The sequence below is a fragment of the Emys orbicularis genome, chromosome 18 (assembly GCF_028017835.1).
Source record: "Emys orbicularis isolate rEmyOrb1 chromosome 18, rEmyOrb1.hap1, whole genome shotgun sequence".
Lineage (NCBI taxonomy): Eukaryota > Metazoa > Chordata > Testudines > Emydidae > Emys > Emys orbicularis.
Window position 1 is genome coordinate 10,385,226 of NC_088700.1, and position 14,393 is coordinate 10,399,618.

General features: G+C 47.3%; 1 protein-coding gene across 1 annotated transcript; it reads right to left on the minus strand.

The window, feature by feature from the left end:
• Positions 1 to 1,219: 1,219 nt before the first annotated feature.
• On the minus strand, positions 1,220 to 9,724 carry BARHL1 (BarH like homeobox 1). The gene is made up of 3 exons (XM_065418933.1): positions 9,265 to 9,724; positions 4,677 to 4,899; positions 1,220 to 1,514 (listed from the first exon to the last, which is right to left on the minus strand). Exons 1-3 carry the CDS (start codon positions 9,722 to 9,724, stop codon positions 1,220 to 1,222), a joined length of 978 nt encoding a protein of 325 aa, XP_065275005.1.
• Positions 9,725 to 14,393: the final 4,669 nt, after the last annotated feature.

Genomic DNA, 14,393 nt, shown 5'->3' on the forward strand with positions numbered 1-14,393 from the left:
GGATGGGTCACAGGTCATTTTTCAAATTATGTTCATTAAAAATAATAATCAGATTTATAGCTAACGATCGCCGTTCTGTACATAAGCCATCTCCCATCCCATGCATTGGGCTCATTGATGGTCAAGTGGAAAGGGTTAATTAATCGTGAGCACGGTGCTAAAAGCTACTGCAAGGAACTGGAAACTCCAGCCTGCCCTGAAGTTGGTAAGGAGCTAGTCCTGTTGGTGAAATAAATCTTCAAGCCGCTATATAATTGGAACGCAGTAAATTCTTTGAGTGGAAACAAAACCTGGGATATTTTTAACTGTGTCTCTTGCACACGGAATCCTCAGGCATAACCCTCGTTTTGTAATTGATCCTTTAAAATGTAATGCGTCTTTTTTTTTTTAATGGCTTAGATTAATTCAGTTCCTCTCTTCAAACTAACTCCGTCTGAAAGAGGAACGTTTCTGAATTCTGCAACTTGTGGAGATTCCTTATTTATTCGATCTTTGTGTATTCTCTGACCCGAAGTCGCCTTTGTGTGTGTGGCAAACTTTAGTGCTAGAAAGCGGGGGAGGGGGCAGAAAGGCCTCAATGGGCAAAAAGATGTTTAAAAAGGCCGAAACAACTGTGTGTGGGGGGGATTATACACCGCGGAGCGGTTTAATTCTGCCCTTCTATGTTTTTAAGGAGGAGGATATTCTGCAATATTGAAGTGAGCTAATAGTCTCTGTGTCTGGGCGATCACAAAGACTCGTCTATTTGTGTGTTTCCTCATCGCGTGCCCCGTCCACCCACATCCCCGGTCCTCCTCCCCCAGTTTGAACATGAAGTTTGAATTGTTGTTTGTTGGGTTCCCTTTCTCCATTGCTAGGAAGGCGATCTCTCACCCCCTTCCCGGTTAGGTAGCGCTGACCACTAACCGCATCGAAAGAGCGCGCGCGCAAGATTTTAGCGCAAAATGAGAGCGAGAGCGCGCAAGATTTTAGCGCAAGATGAGAGCGCGCGAGGTTTTCGTTTGATGTGTTTTTCCTTTCCAAGTTTCTCTTGCTCCTTTAGGGTGAACGATGGTTTTGTGTGGTGGCTAGGCGGGTGTTGAAGTGCCAAGGATCTGCCCCGCCTCTCCCCCCCCCCCCGCCCGGTGTACAGTTTCTGATGGTCAGGGCGGTCTACGCAAGGGAGCAGAGGGGGCCTCTTGGCTTCCTTGGCAGCGGACTTTGCTGCGGAGTCGGCGCTTCACCGCGGTTGAGCCGCTCGCGGAAGGACGCCTGCCAGGGGGGGCAAAGGTGGGGGCGGCTCGCTACCCCCCTGCAGTCCGTGAATGAGGATCCTGGGTACCAAAGGTCTCTGCAAAGCCGGGGGAGGGGCGCTGGGGCCCCGGTACAGATAGAGGGCCGCTCCCGGATCCAGGTTGGAGACCAGGCTCTGCGGGTAGAAATAGGGAGATGGGAACATTCGCTGGAGGGCCGAATAATTCCCAGCTTCTGCCAGTAGCTCCAGTCCCACCGCTGTCTGCCTCTTCCACTTGGTCCTGGGGAGGGAAGCCAAGATACGCGGGTCAGGAGAGAGCCAACATTGTACAGAAAAAACAGCCCTGCGGGCCTAGTGCAGAGCCGGGGGTGCACCCGCGCTCCTCCGACTGAGCAGAAGTGGCCAAACCGCTGGCTTTCCACGGGCAAGAAACCTGAGCACCCCTCCAGCTACTTCCGAGTTTGCAACTCTCCAGCCCCGGTTCTCTCAGGAGCAGCCAAGCCCCTTGAGACCCATGCAGCCCCTCCTGCAGTCACAGGTGGGGGAGAGTTGCAGCGCGCACCCTTGATATAGTTTGGGTGAAAGCTGTGGAATCTCTCACACACAAACACACACTCACACGCCTGTGCTGAACCGCAGGACAACACAATCCTTGATTTGACGATTGTTTCCAGAACCCAAATCCTCTTCCCGCAGCTATTTCTTTTCCCAGCGGCCAGGAACGAGGGTGGACTCTCTGGCTGTTAACTTTGCGAATATTAACGTGAAGTGTGGGGGAAAGGGAAATTGACAAGAGTATTAATTGCCCTCTATTTATGCAAGCCCAGGATGCTATATTAGAATAGTATGTTAGCAGTGTCATGCGAACTATGCAGTACGCGCATGTGTATATTTTATCACATCTTGTGATCATGAGATAGGTATTATTATTATTATTATTATTATTTTATTATATTAAGCGACAAAGAGTCCTGTGGCACCTTATAGACTAACAGAAGTATTGGAGCATAAGTTTTCGTGGGTGAATACCCACTTCATCAGACGCACCATTATATATCATATAATAATTATTTTATTAGTTACTCACAAGTATATAATGTATCAGATAGTATGTCTGATACCATTTGCCTTAGCTGGAAAAATATATTCAGGCAACTGGTATCCGACATACTCTCTGCTATATTGCGTGTGTAATAATAATATGTGATCACAACACATGATAACATGTCACTGCACATACGCTGATCTATAGTGATTGGAAACATCCATCTCTAATTTGCCAGCTCAGGCAAGTGATGATCTATCTATCTATCTATCGGATGTTAGCATATATGATGATCACATGCTAAGATAGAATTATACACACTCCTGAATAGTTCGGCACTATCTGCACTCTGATATTTGGATTCTTATTGGTTTCTAATCAGGGCGCTGTGTTATTAAAACGTTCACACAAGCATCTGAAAATCACTTAAATTAAACACAAATTAAAGCTGTGTTTAAAAAGTTCAGATTTCAGGTGAAGCTAGAAAGAAGATTGAATTCGTGCAAGGTCTTTTGGAAATCTGGAGAGAGAAATAGCACCTGAAATGTTTATAGCAGCATTAGGAGTTTAATTGAAACCAAATAAATAACCCTAAACGGGGAAAATAAACTCCCACAAGATTTGTTCTTGTTCCCCCCCCCCAAAAAAAATATAAAAAACAAATGTTGTGATCGATTTCTAAATGGCAATATTAAAGCATTGATCAGAACTGCCCTGAGAAATACCCATATCGCTTTCTCTCTGGGGGTGGGAAATAGTTGGCTAGTTGGGAGATTTTATGATTGTCCTTTGAATGTAAGAAAAGAGCAGCCCCTCCAAGGAACACGCGATGCAAGGGTGAAGGCGGGACGCACTTTGACTAGGCAGCGGGTCATGCTGAAACCCAGGCGTGTTTGCTGCTCGTTGTGTGGCGATGACGCTTATGCTCCAAGCAATGACCAGGGCAGGGGTCGGAGGCCGGGACGCGCACGCCGGGGCGGGCGGCGCTGGATCAGCTGAGCGCATCAAACGTCTCGCGTCTTTGGCAGTTTTGTCGCTGATGCGCTAGACTTATTTCCACCCTTAAATTATTCATCATAATAATAATTGTGTAATTACTGTAACGGGCGTTAATTATTGATGCCCGGGATTTATTATTCATGGGCCGATGTGTTGTGCTGTTGTGTTGATCGAAAAGTGCGTTTCTTCCTTTTTCCTGGACGGTTGTTTGCGGGGGGATTCTTTGGCTGCCTGAATGGGGGGCTGGGAACAGGACCCACAAGGAGAGCAGGGGGGGGGGGCGCACAGGAGGCAATTGCTGTTGGTGTTTTGTTTTTTAAGCAAGTAACTATCACAAGGAGACAAGGAAGGCACGTGTTGCTTCCCTATACCGCGGCGTCGCCTGGTGTGAAAGTTGCTCAGGGGCTCTCTGCCTTTCCAGCCCCGTGTGCCCCTGGCTGGGCGGCTCATCTTCATCCTTATTATCCGGGCGGGGGGAGGGGGAGTTCTGCTTTCACGCAGACCCATTGCACCCCCACCTATGTATTCACCCGGCTGGTATTTGGGGCCAGGGCTTCCGGGGCTCGCATTTTTCATTGTGATTTTATCAGGAGTCCGTCCTAGGAGCGGCTTCCAAGCTCGGATGGCCAACCTGCCGCCTACTGCTGGGTCGGGCCCGATCCTGGGCTGCTTTGGAGACCCCTTGAAATCAAGGGGGGGTTCATGCAGGGTTACCCTGGGGCTACCTTTCGGGAGCAGAGTTCTTGAGTAGCAAAGTGAGCCAGGAAGCTTGTCTGTCTGCACCTGGGTCAGATTCGGTCCAGGCCAACCCCCAACCCCCTTTCCTTGGCGCCCAGCCAGGCTGCTGGTCGGTACACGGGTGGATTTCCTTGGCTCTCGCTCGGAGAGGTTTTGTTTGAAAGATAAGGGTCTGCCTGTCTTCTGTGGTTGCTATTTTTAAACCTGCCAAAGTGGAGGCGTCCGGCGGCATCCGCAAATCTCCGCTGTTCACTGCCACTCCGCGGCAAGCAGCGGGCCGCTTTCCCCCGCCCACCCCCTCGGGCCTGGCCTTTGCAGCCTGCATTCAAACCCATCCTTTTACCTTTACCCAATAAAACCGCGCGGCAGGCTCTGCGCCTCGCTCAGCACCGCTGCCTTAGCTGCTCTAGCCCGGGCCCTGGCACCCCAGCTAACTGTGTGCCCCCCCACATCCCCCGCCTTTCAAAACTTCCCGTTCGGATGCGCTGGGAAACCTGGGGGCTTTCAGGGACTCTCTTCCAAGCCACTTCCTAGTGGGTGGGTTTGGGAAAGCCCTGGTGCATCTCTGCGGGAGATGCTGTGGGCCCAGGGGCTGCCCCCAGAACTCCCCTGGGCGGGTGGGTGGGGGAATCCGGGAGATTTGCACTGTGTTGCCTTTACCTTCTGTTCTGGTACCACGTTTTCACTTGGGTGTCAGTGAGGTTGAGGGAGGCCGCCAGCTCCATCCTGTCCTGCACGCTCAGGTATTTCTGCCTCTCAAAGCTCCGCTCCAGCTGCGCGAGCTGGTGATCGGTGAAGGCGGTGCGAGCTTTGCGGGGCTTTTTCAGCCTCACCGGGGGGCTGTCCCTGGAGCTGGAGATTTCTCGGTCCCCTTCTTCTTTCACTAGAGGGGGAGAAAGAATGCACGTCGTGTCAGGACAGAAAGAGAGGGGATACAAAGCGGCTCTGGGTTGCTTCCTTGCAACAGCAGGAGCAGAGAGGCTCAGGCAGAGAAAGAAATAACACACACACACACACACACACACTCTCTCTCTCTCTCTCTCTCGCAAATGCAAGCGGGCGAGTCTGCCCTGAGTTTTGCCTTTTCTCCTAGGCCCTGGTGTTCTGTGATCACTGGTGCAGTTTGGCTCTGTGAAGTTGGTGATGGGATTCGAATGTCATGGCGCTCGGAAGGAAGGTAATGCAGAAGAAGTTGGAAAAATAAGAGCAAATGCTGGGCATGACCGGATATGAGAATAGTAACCAATGGCACATGTTTCGTTTGAATACCAGAGATGCAGCTCAAAGAGAGAGAGAGAGAGAAAATTCCTGGGGGAAAGGCTTATATATAGATAGATAAATAGATAGATACATCCCGGATTGACCCGTATTTTGTCTTTTAGTAGAAATCCTAATTTAAAAAAAAATTATTCTCTTTGATTGAGTTCCTTTACATTTCCTCCTCCGCTGTCATGTCTGACAACGGAGTTTCCCCATCCCCTCTAGATTTACCCCAGTCAATCCAACCAATGTTATTGCAATGATGGATTGGTTTATTTTTGTACAGGAAAAATCAAGTGTGGGAGGGAATCTGGATTGGCTGACCATAAAGTTGAGGCGCTGCAGATTCTTTGTTAGTGTGGGGCTTAACAATGTACTGCTTAAAAAGAGCCACTTTTCACTGACAAATTATTGTTAATATACTGTAAAGAAATGCATATGTATCTGAATAGGGCAGATGGCGCACAGACATAAGACAAATGGAATTCTTAAAAGGGTAGAAGGAAATATTTGAGAACTGGTGCTGTGAGGCCATGCTTTTGCGATGATTTAACTTTTAAAATGCCTAATGAGATGTTTTCTTGATGGTTCATTAATGCAGGAAAGTCTCTGTTTCTATAATATACACACAAGCAGATCAATATATTACAGAGACGCTGATGGCTAGAAAGAATGATTTACACCAGAAAACATCTGTACTAGATTGGAAAATCTAAGCAAGAAAAGCTCTGGTTTCCCCCCCCCCCTTAAAGAGATTATGTAACAAAAAGCTTCAGTTTATATAAATTGGCTGCATTAGGTTTTTACAGGGGTTTATGGTAAATTTCATTGTGAAAGGTTTTAGAAGTGACAGGGCTGTAGTTGAATGCGAGTTGATTTCTCTCTGTAGGAAGACAATAATCCGGTTAATTGAGCCACCAGGGAACGAAACCCTTCAACCAGAAATCCAGAATCTAGCAGACCAGATAGAGACCAAACCCACTGAATAGCTCTTAAACATGAGTTTCTGTTTCATTTATTGGCGAAACAAACACCTCCCCCCCCATCTTCGCCCCCTCCAAAAATAAAATAAAAAATGGGCTGTGGAACCAGTAGCCTGTGACTTCTGCAAAGATGATAGTTTGGAAAACATCCTTTCAATGGAATCTTCACGATGTTTATTTCAGGTCTCAGGGTGAAGCGATCGGGGAGAAACTTTGGGGATTATTTGATTGGTCATTAAAGTTATTGCAGATGTAGCTGGATTTCCTTAGACGTCCATTGGAATTTGGGGGGGGGGGCAGGATCTGAGCCAAACACTTAAACATTATTAAAGTTTGGACTTCGAAAAAAGTTAATTGGTAAAAAGAGAGAGAGAAAAACGACAGTGTGGAATCGATTGTTCTCCCGGCTTCCCAGAAAGCCCTGTTTAGCCACTGAACTTCCCTTTGGATGTCAGTCCAACTGAATACAAAACAGTTTCTCTGATTTCCTCTACGATTAGTCAACACAGCTCCAAAAAATGTTTAGCCCATTATTTAGATGAGGTGCGGAAGGTAAAATAAAACACCTTCCTTAACAGCTATTTCTTTGAAAAGCTCGCTCGGTTATTAAGGGCGTTTTTCTTATACATATCAGGGTTTTTTTCCACCTCACTTTAAAAAGCTTACAGTTTGGCTACATAGAAACTCATGGGAAGCGTTTGTTTTTCATCTGGGCTCAATCCTGAAACCCTAAGGAGCAAAGTGTGCCTGCACTTTTTAAACAAAAATCTCCCATTGAAGTCGGTAAACTCTGCCTGTAAAGCTATGGCATAATAGAGCCCTCAGTCCTTATTCAGGCTTATTTAAATCCATGGGAAAGACTGACTTAAAAACGGAGTAAGGGGCCCTATCTTTGGCACCGGGCCTTATATTTTTAAACAATTAAACAACTAGTTGCTTGTTACCATTTGATGCATTAAATGTATTTCCGTCCAGCTGTACTTTATTCGAATGTGAACACACACGCTACGAGTTTCTCCTGGTAGGGAAGGGGAAAGCCGGCCTTGACTGCGGACTTCGCCTTGCACTGAGGAATGGCTGGTTAGTGCTGGTTGCCTTTTATTAATTATTATTATTATATATTATTTAATCGCTTACTATGAAATGCAATTTGTCAGCTCCCACTTGCAGGCAGCCTGGCTTTGATTAGAAATATTTCGTGGTAAAAATTGGTTTGAAAAATTTCCTGTTGAGGATCAAATCTCTCTCTATAGTTCATATTTACTGCTTTAGAGGAGTTACAAGAGTGCACTTATTTTTCTACCTAGTTTCTTTCGCAGCTTGGCAGTTTTGAAAAGAGAGACAGGATTTACAAATAAAGAAAAAAAGCTTGTAATGTCGACTTCCATTTGATCACCTTCCTTCAAAAGACTGGAATCAATTTCTGTTCCTTCCCAGCCAGATACATTTCGCTTCGGCTTATTGTGCGAGGAATGAGAATATAAAACGCAGCTTCATTTGGGCATATTCAAAAAGTTTCCAAAATCTGCTTGGTAAATAGTTTTCTGCCTAAAATATATTTTTAAAGAGGCACATTTCCCTTACTTCTCCATGAATGAATTTAATGTTTAGTTGTTGCTGTTGGTTTTTTTTTTATCTGATGTAAAATAGAGGATGGGAATGAATTATAATTAAAATGGTAAGGTCAATGGGTAAAACATTATTAAGAAAGATACAAATAAAGAAGCAGCCAAGCAAAGAAGATCAAAGTTCTCCACTTCCAAGGAAATTCAGGCCTATTTTTACCACCTCCCTTTTTCTTTCTTTCTTTCTTTCTTTCTTTCTTTCTTTCAGTCAGTCACCCATAAATACAATATGCAGAAATTAGGAATGTCTGCAGCAGAAATCTTATTCTGCCTGATGTGCCAGTGTGCATTATTGCAATCAGAGCGGCGCAGACTTCAAACGGCCGCTTTGAAATGAGTTGATCCCTTGTGGACGTTGTGCAGAGGTTAGAACTAGCTATTTGTAATATTTCCGCGTTAAAAGTTTTAAAAGAAAGTGTGAGAGACCGAATACACTTGCAAGGATACACCACAATCAGACACATACGGGGGGAAAAACCCCACAGGGGTTATAGAATGTCCCTCTCAATAACGTGAAGTTAAAATCCCAGGCTCCTGCTAGTGTTTTTCACTAAGGATTAGAAGAATCTCTTTCTCTTTTCATGGTTATTTAAATAATGCCGTTATTTAAAAAAAAACGCACAGCTCCCCTGGATGATTAAAAGCGAACGGATACATCTAAACGGCGGGGCAACCATTTCTTTCGGGCTCTTTTAATCTGGAAGTAGTTGGAAAGCAAAATTCCAAGAGTCTAAAGGTTAATTCTCTATGCGCGATGTACTAGCCAATTACCCTCTGAAAATACAGAATGAAATTGCTAAAATAAAATATATAAATGGAGTCCTTGGGCATATACCGCTCGTGTGATTCATAATTATTCAGATCTTGACGGGGCAAGGAAATTCTGCGGGTTTAATCTAAGGAGCGGGTTCATTTGTATTTTTTTTCTCCCCAAGTGATTTTAATATTCCTCAATCCGACGCTATAAATCCCCATCCTCACCCCACTAATTAAAGTTCCGCCTGATTGTTTTAAACTCAAGCTTTGTGAAGTTTTCATTATTTATCCCTGATTTCTGGACTGTCGCAGGTGTAAAGAATCCACCCAGACACAACCTACGGGATCACTAGCAAATCGAGATTCACCCCTGCAAGAAATAACAGGGAACCAAATCTCACACACACACACGATTCTTTTCCCAGAGACAGAGGGCAAGCGCTTTCTTGGATGGGAAGGGGGAGTGCAGGAAATGTCAAGCTCTTTAAAATGCCTTCACAGCAGAGCAAGGAGTGGAAAGAAAGGCTGGAGGGATGTTTTGAAAGCAAAGCATGTGGCAGCGCTAATCGCTGGCTGGGGGCAGCTGGTCAGTAGCTGGGGCTCTCGCCTCCCCTCGGTTCTTACCTTTGTACTCCGAGTCCGACGAGGCGTTGCTGCTACTTTTGTCCATTTTCTCTCGAAAGTCCTCCCCGGGTTTGGCGGGGATTCGCCCCGCCGGCTCCGGGCCGCTCTGTGCATTGGTGCTAGAGTAAGGCGCGCAGGCTGCCAGGGGCTTGCAATCGGCTAGGATGTCCCTGATTAGGAAAGACGAGGTCACTGTTCTGGATTGGGAAGGAGCCGAGCCCTGCCCCGGCTGGAGGTGAGATTCCAAGCCCACGGCCACCCCTTGCCTAGGGGCCACCGTCTCCAGGCATTCCTTCCCCGGCGAGTGGGGAGACGGGCACCCGCTGCTGACTTCGGAGCCGGGGCTTAGTTCCAGGGGGGACCTGCACTCCCCCATCAGAGGGTCTCCTTTGGGCACCGCCGGGCTCCCCGCTCGGTGGGACAGGATGGAGTCGATCCCAAATCCGTTGGAGCCTTCCATGGCCAGGCTCGTCCCCCAGCCCCAGCCGTTCGCTCACACCCGGCACCTTTCAGGCGGACATGGGCCGGCAGTCCGGACCTGGCGGGGGAGGGTGGGGCTGGGACAAGGCAAAGTTCAGCCTGGGATCCAGGGGGCCAGTTGACCAACAATTCCCGGGGGCGCGGTGCATTAAATCCAAGGCTCAGCCCTTCAGCTTCAGCATCCCAGCCAGCTGCGTTCAGGGGAGAGACAGACAGACAGACAGACAGGCAGAAAGAGAAAAAGGATTAAAAAGTCAAAGTTTGCTTGGGGGACCCCCCCTCGATTTAATCCTAACTCCACCCCCCCTCCCCCAATACATTATCAGTTCTGAACTCCAGCGCCCGCAGGTTGGAGGGGGAGGGGGAAAAAATCGATCCAAGGGGGTTTTCAGCGCCGTAACTAGTTAATGATTCAAAAATCAATGTGGGGGGAAGGGGAGGTGGGTGTTAAGGAGGGGGGGGGGTACCCTGCCAGCACCTCGGCCGGATCCTGCTTGGGAGATCAATAATCAGGCTGGTCCAACGACGCAAGGCTGGATGGAGATTTCAGCACCTCTGAAAGCGCCTGGCTGAGCGGCTGGGAGCGGCTGCACCCATGGTGTCGAAGCGGTTGGGTCGCCCTCCTGGAGACGGACGGGGCGGTCTGAGCGCGGCTCGGTTTCAGCACCTTGGACAGAGGCACCGGCAGGCTCGACCCGCCGGCTCCGCTGGTGACACGTTCCCCTTTAAAAAAACGAACTAGTGTCACTTAACTTCGGGTTTCTTCTTCTTCTTCTTTTTTAAGGTGCCAGGGCCACGTGTCTGAGCATCCGCCCTTCTCATTGGCTGGGGTGCTTTTTGGGTGATGTCACACACTGACTAAGGAACCTGATCTCCTTTCAGTTTGATTAAAAGAGACACTGAATTAATTACAGCCCAGATCCAACTGTTTACAGGCAATTTCCACCCTGTTTGCTTTCATTACACCATTGATGAAGCTCTTAATGGGGTTATTACCAATAGGGGGTAGGCCTGGGTTGATGTGTGGGGGGTTGTGGGTTTTTTTAACTTTTGCTTTTTCCACAATTAGCTGAATCATTAGTTCCCCTCACGCTGAGAAAGTTTTTCTGCATGTTTAAAAACAAAAACCCACGGACGAATGATTTAAATGTGCTCTAAATGCTGAAGACGACAGGAGTAGTAAGAACCCCTCCTCTTCCCATTTAAATGGCTTTTAACAAGGACGAAGTTTTAATGTTTTAGTGATTTATTTGTAGATTTATCAGACCCTCTTTCCTTCAAACCGATTTTCGTTCTTTTTTTATTTAAAAATTCTTGCTCCGTTGCCGGGCTCTGTCTAGCGAAATGTTTATTTGCTTTTGATGGGTTTTTTTTAAAGTAAGATAGCGCTAAAGGTTGAAAAGTTAGAAATAACGCCAGAACAATAATAGACCCGTAAATCGAGCAAAGGGCAGTAGATAGAGCTACAGCGCAGAAAGAGGAAATAATAATAAAGTAGGAAACAGATCCAGATCAGGATTATCTAGCTTTTAATGAGACACTTATCCGATCCATCAGGTAGGAAGAAATAGCATACAAAGGCAGGTTTATCCTACTATGGAGTAAATGTAACAATCGATAGAATCGCGCGTGTGTGGTTCTCCTCACTGTCCATGCTAAAGAATTTGGCTGGATTGGCTTTTCCTGCCCGTCTCAACCCTTCCACAAAAACCCACGAGGGAATGGGGCCCCATTTCTGGTTGAAATGATCTCCACGTCGGAGCGCTAACCAGCGCTCACTCTTTCCTCGCCCGAGTTTTCGGTTCAGGGGAGGCGAAACTGCTGTATCTCAGCCTCTCAAACTTCCAGAAATGCAGATGAAATAAAGGGATGGGGGGGGGGGGGTTGCATTTAGGTGAGAACTCTGAGGGGGTTCCCTCCACCCCTTTTCTGGAACCACTTCCCTTCCTATTTCCCCAAGAGAAACGAACGATTTTTTTTCTTAGATTTTGGAGCTCTTTAAAAAAAAACCAATCTCCAGATTTCCGAAGATTTGTAAATCGCTGTCTCTAGTTTAAGGGCTAAGGATACCAATCGGAACGGAGTTTGTAATTAATTCAAGTTACTCCCTGGCAATGCAACTGGGAGAGCTACCAAGCCCCTTTACAGGTATACACCCTTCAAAGGTTTGTAGACAAAGCTGGCTGGCTGTCCGTTCATCCAGGTACTTATATGTAGTAGGTTTTGTCGTTTCTGACGGGTCTTTTGCCCCAGCCTTGTATGTTACACTGAGTTATGAGCAGCCCCTCGCCACAATGGCAGGGAACTGCGTGGATCTGTCTGTACAAAGTTGTGTTATTTCTAAAAATCTTCCCCCCCTCTCATTTTTTATTTATTTTCCTCCTCTTCGCCTTTCGCCCCTTCCATCCTCTTGTCCCTCTTCCAAAGATCCCCTTGGCCAGCAGCTTGGAAGCGGGCAATGTACCGAGCTTCGGGACTGCAGAAGTTGCGGCTTGTCCCCAGAGAGGCCCGAACGCGGCTGCCAGCTGTCACAGAGGGGCAGACCCTGCCAGCACTCCCAGGACTTGCCCCTGGAGTCCTGGGTCGGACTTTGAGCCTAGTCCTCCCCCCAGCACACGCTCTCCCCATTTCCAGGCTAAAGATTTTCCTTCTCCTCCGCTTTCAAGAACAAAACCAAAGCAAACAAACAAAAAAATCTAGGGACGATTCTTAGCGCATCCTTCCCCTGCAGGGAGGCCTTACCCCTTTTAACTGTGCTGTTTAACGTCGCTTCAGCGATGCTCAGCCCTGATCCCCCCTGACCCGGGTTAGTAGTAAGCACAGCCCTAATGCTGCCCATCCCTGCCACCTCTGAAATTGACTCATGCTATGAAATGGTCAGCTAAAACCCAGGCACCTTACGCCAGCTCCCGAGAGGAGGTAACTGTACCCTTCTTTCCCCCGGCTGCTATTTCAAACTGTTTGCATATGGAGTTCTGCTTTGGGGCTGGCTAACCGCTGCCTTTAGCCTCCACCTTGAAAATCGAGATTCCTCTGCCAACAAGCGCCAGGATTTTAGAGACATACATGTTCTCTTTTATTATTGTTTTCCCCCCCCTCCCCAGTTTCCTCCCTCCCAGCCAGGCTCAGCACACCAGCCTGGGGGGGAACGAAAGCACTCTCTTGAAGTTAGTTAAGGAAATCTTGCTGTTAATTGGGTTAATTTCTTTCCCCCTCGTTTTTAACAGAAAGGTGTTAGTGCTCTCTGCGCAAAGTCCATAAAGAGTCTTGTTTTAAGTGGCATATCATTCCATTAGCATCTTCCTGCCTTTGCACCGTTTTAACCAGAGCCAGGCCACGTTGCAGTCACTCAGCCCAAAGTCCTTACAAAGGTGTGTGTGGCGGGGTTAGGGCTTCATTTGACACGTTTCAGTTCTAACTGTACATCTGAAGTTACCTTTTTGAACCGCCGCTAGATTCATGGTGCTGATCCGAAGTCCAGGGAAGTCAAGGAAAAGACTCCAGTTGACTATCAGGCGTCTGGCTCCATCCCAACCCCTTGGATCATTGCAAAAATCTCTCTGCCGGGGGAGTTTAGCGTTGATACAAGTTTGGGAATGTGCAGGGCCTCTCCCAGCAGAACTCAGCTCCTCATCAGAGCCCCGACCCCACCGCTTTCTCCCTGGCGGCTCTAAAGGTGGGTTTGAGTCGGTTGCCCTTTTTAACACGGTGCAGGGCACAAGTTTGGGAAAGTCTCCGCCGGGTTCCACCTGCCCCGAGGAGACAGGATTTTAAAAGGTATAACTAACTATCTAACTAAATAAGAACAATGGGGTCCAAGCGAAGAGGCAGTTTTGTATATTTTAAAACCGGGTGAAATAGACAGAGGTGGCTCATAAAAGCTCTTTGCATTACTGGGTAATCGCCCATGATTAGCTGTGCTAGTGTATCTCTCCCACGGCACTGGTATCCAGGCCCAATAAGTAGCCAGGACTTTAGCCTCCCCCAGACAGAATCGGGTTAAACAGATTTATTTTGATTTAGTGACCACGTTCACTGGATCGGGTGGATCAGAAACATCCTAATCGCCTCGTGGCTTAATTCTTTAGCTAAACCACGCAGCCTCCAGAGTGGCTGGAAACATTTTCACTTTCCTCTGATTATTTTCCATTCGCTCAATTCCCCCTTAGACAGAATAGCTCGGGCTCCAGGAGCTCTCCCCAGCAGCCCAAACCCAACAGCCTTTCGGAGGCAGTTTTGTTTTTGCTTCAGGTTAGCTGTCAGGACAATGCAGTAGGTAATTGTCTTTTCAGATGTGACAGGGCACATTACAAAGCAGTTCCCCAAGGGCTCTACATCTAATGTTGCTAACAACAACAACAACAACAACAACAACATACCATTAATTAATACAAAAATATTAATGCTCAGTTTAGGGCGGGGGGGGGGGGAGGAAATTAATTATAGGGAAAGTTGTGAAATTGGAGCCTCAAGTTGTCACGTTGTATTTACTGGTAAAATACCAACGTTAAACTGCTTTGGTAAAGTTCCCAGGTAATGCAAGCTCGGAGGCTTTCAAAGTCCATCATAATCTGTCATCTACATTTCATTATTTTTTGGGAGGAAATGACTACATGTAGATTTATGTTCATCCTTTTCAGAGTTTTTAA

What these genes read in the sequence shown, in the direction of transcription:
- BARHL1 (XM_065418933.1), bottom strand. Translation starts at nt 9,724, where the DNA reads ATGGAAGGCTCCAACGGATTTGGGATCGACTCCATCCTGTCCCACCGA. An exon ending in GTCGGACTCGGAGTACAAAG is followed by an intron (nt 4,900 to 9,264) that starts GTAAGAACCGAG and finishes CTCCCCCTCTAG; the next exon opens with TGAAAGAAGAAGGGGACCGA. An exon ending in ACGTGGTACCAGAACAGAAG is followed by an intron (nt 1,515 to 4,676) that starts GTAAAGGCAACA and finishes TTCCCTCCCCAG; the next exon opens with GACCAAGTGGAAGAGGCAGA.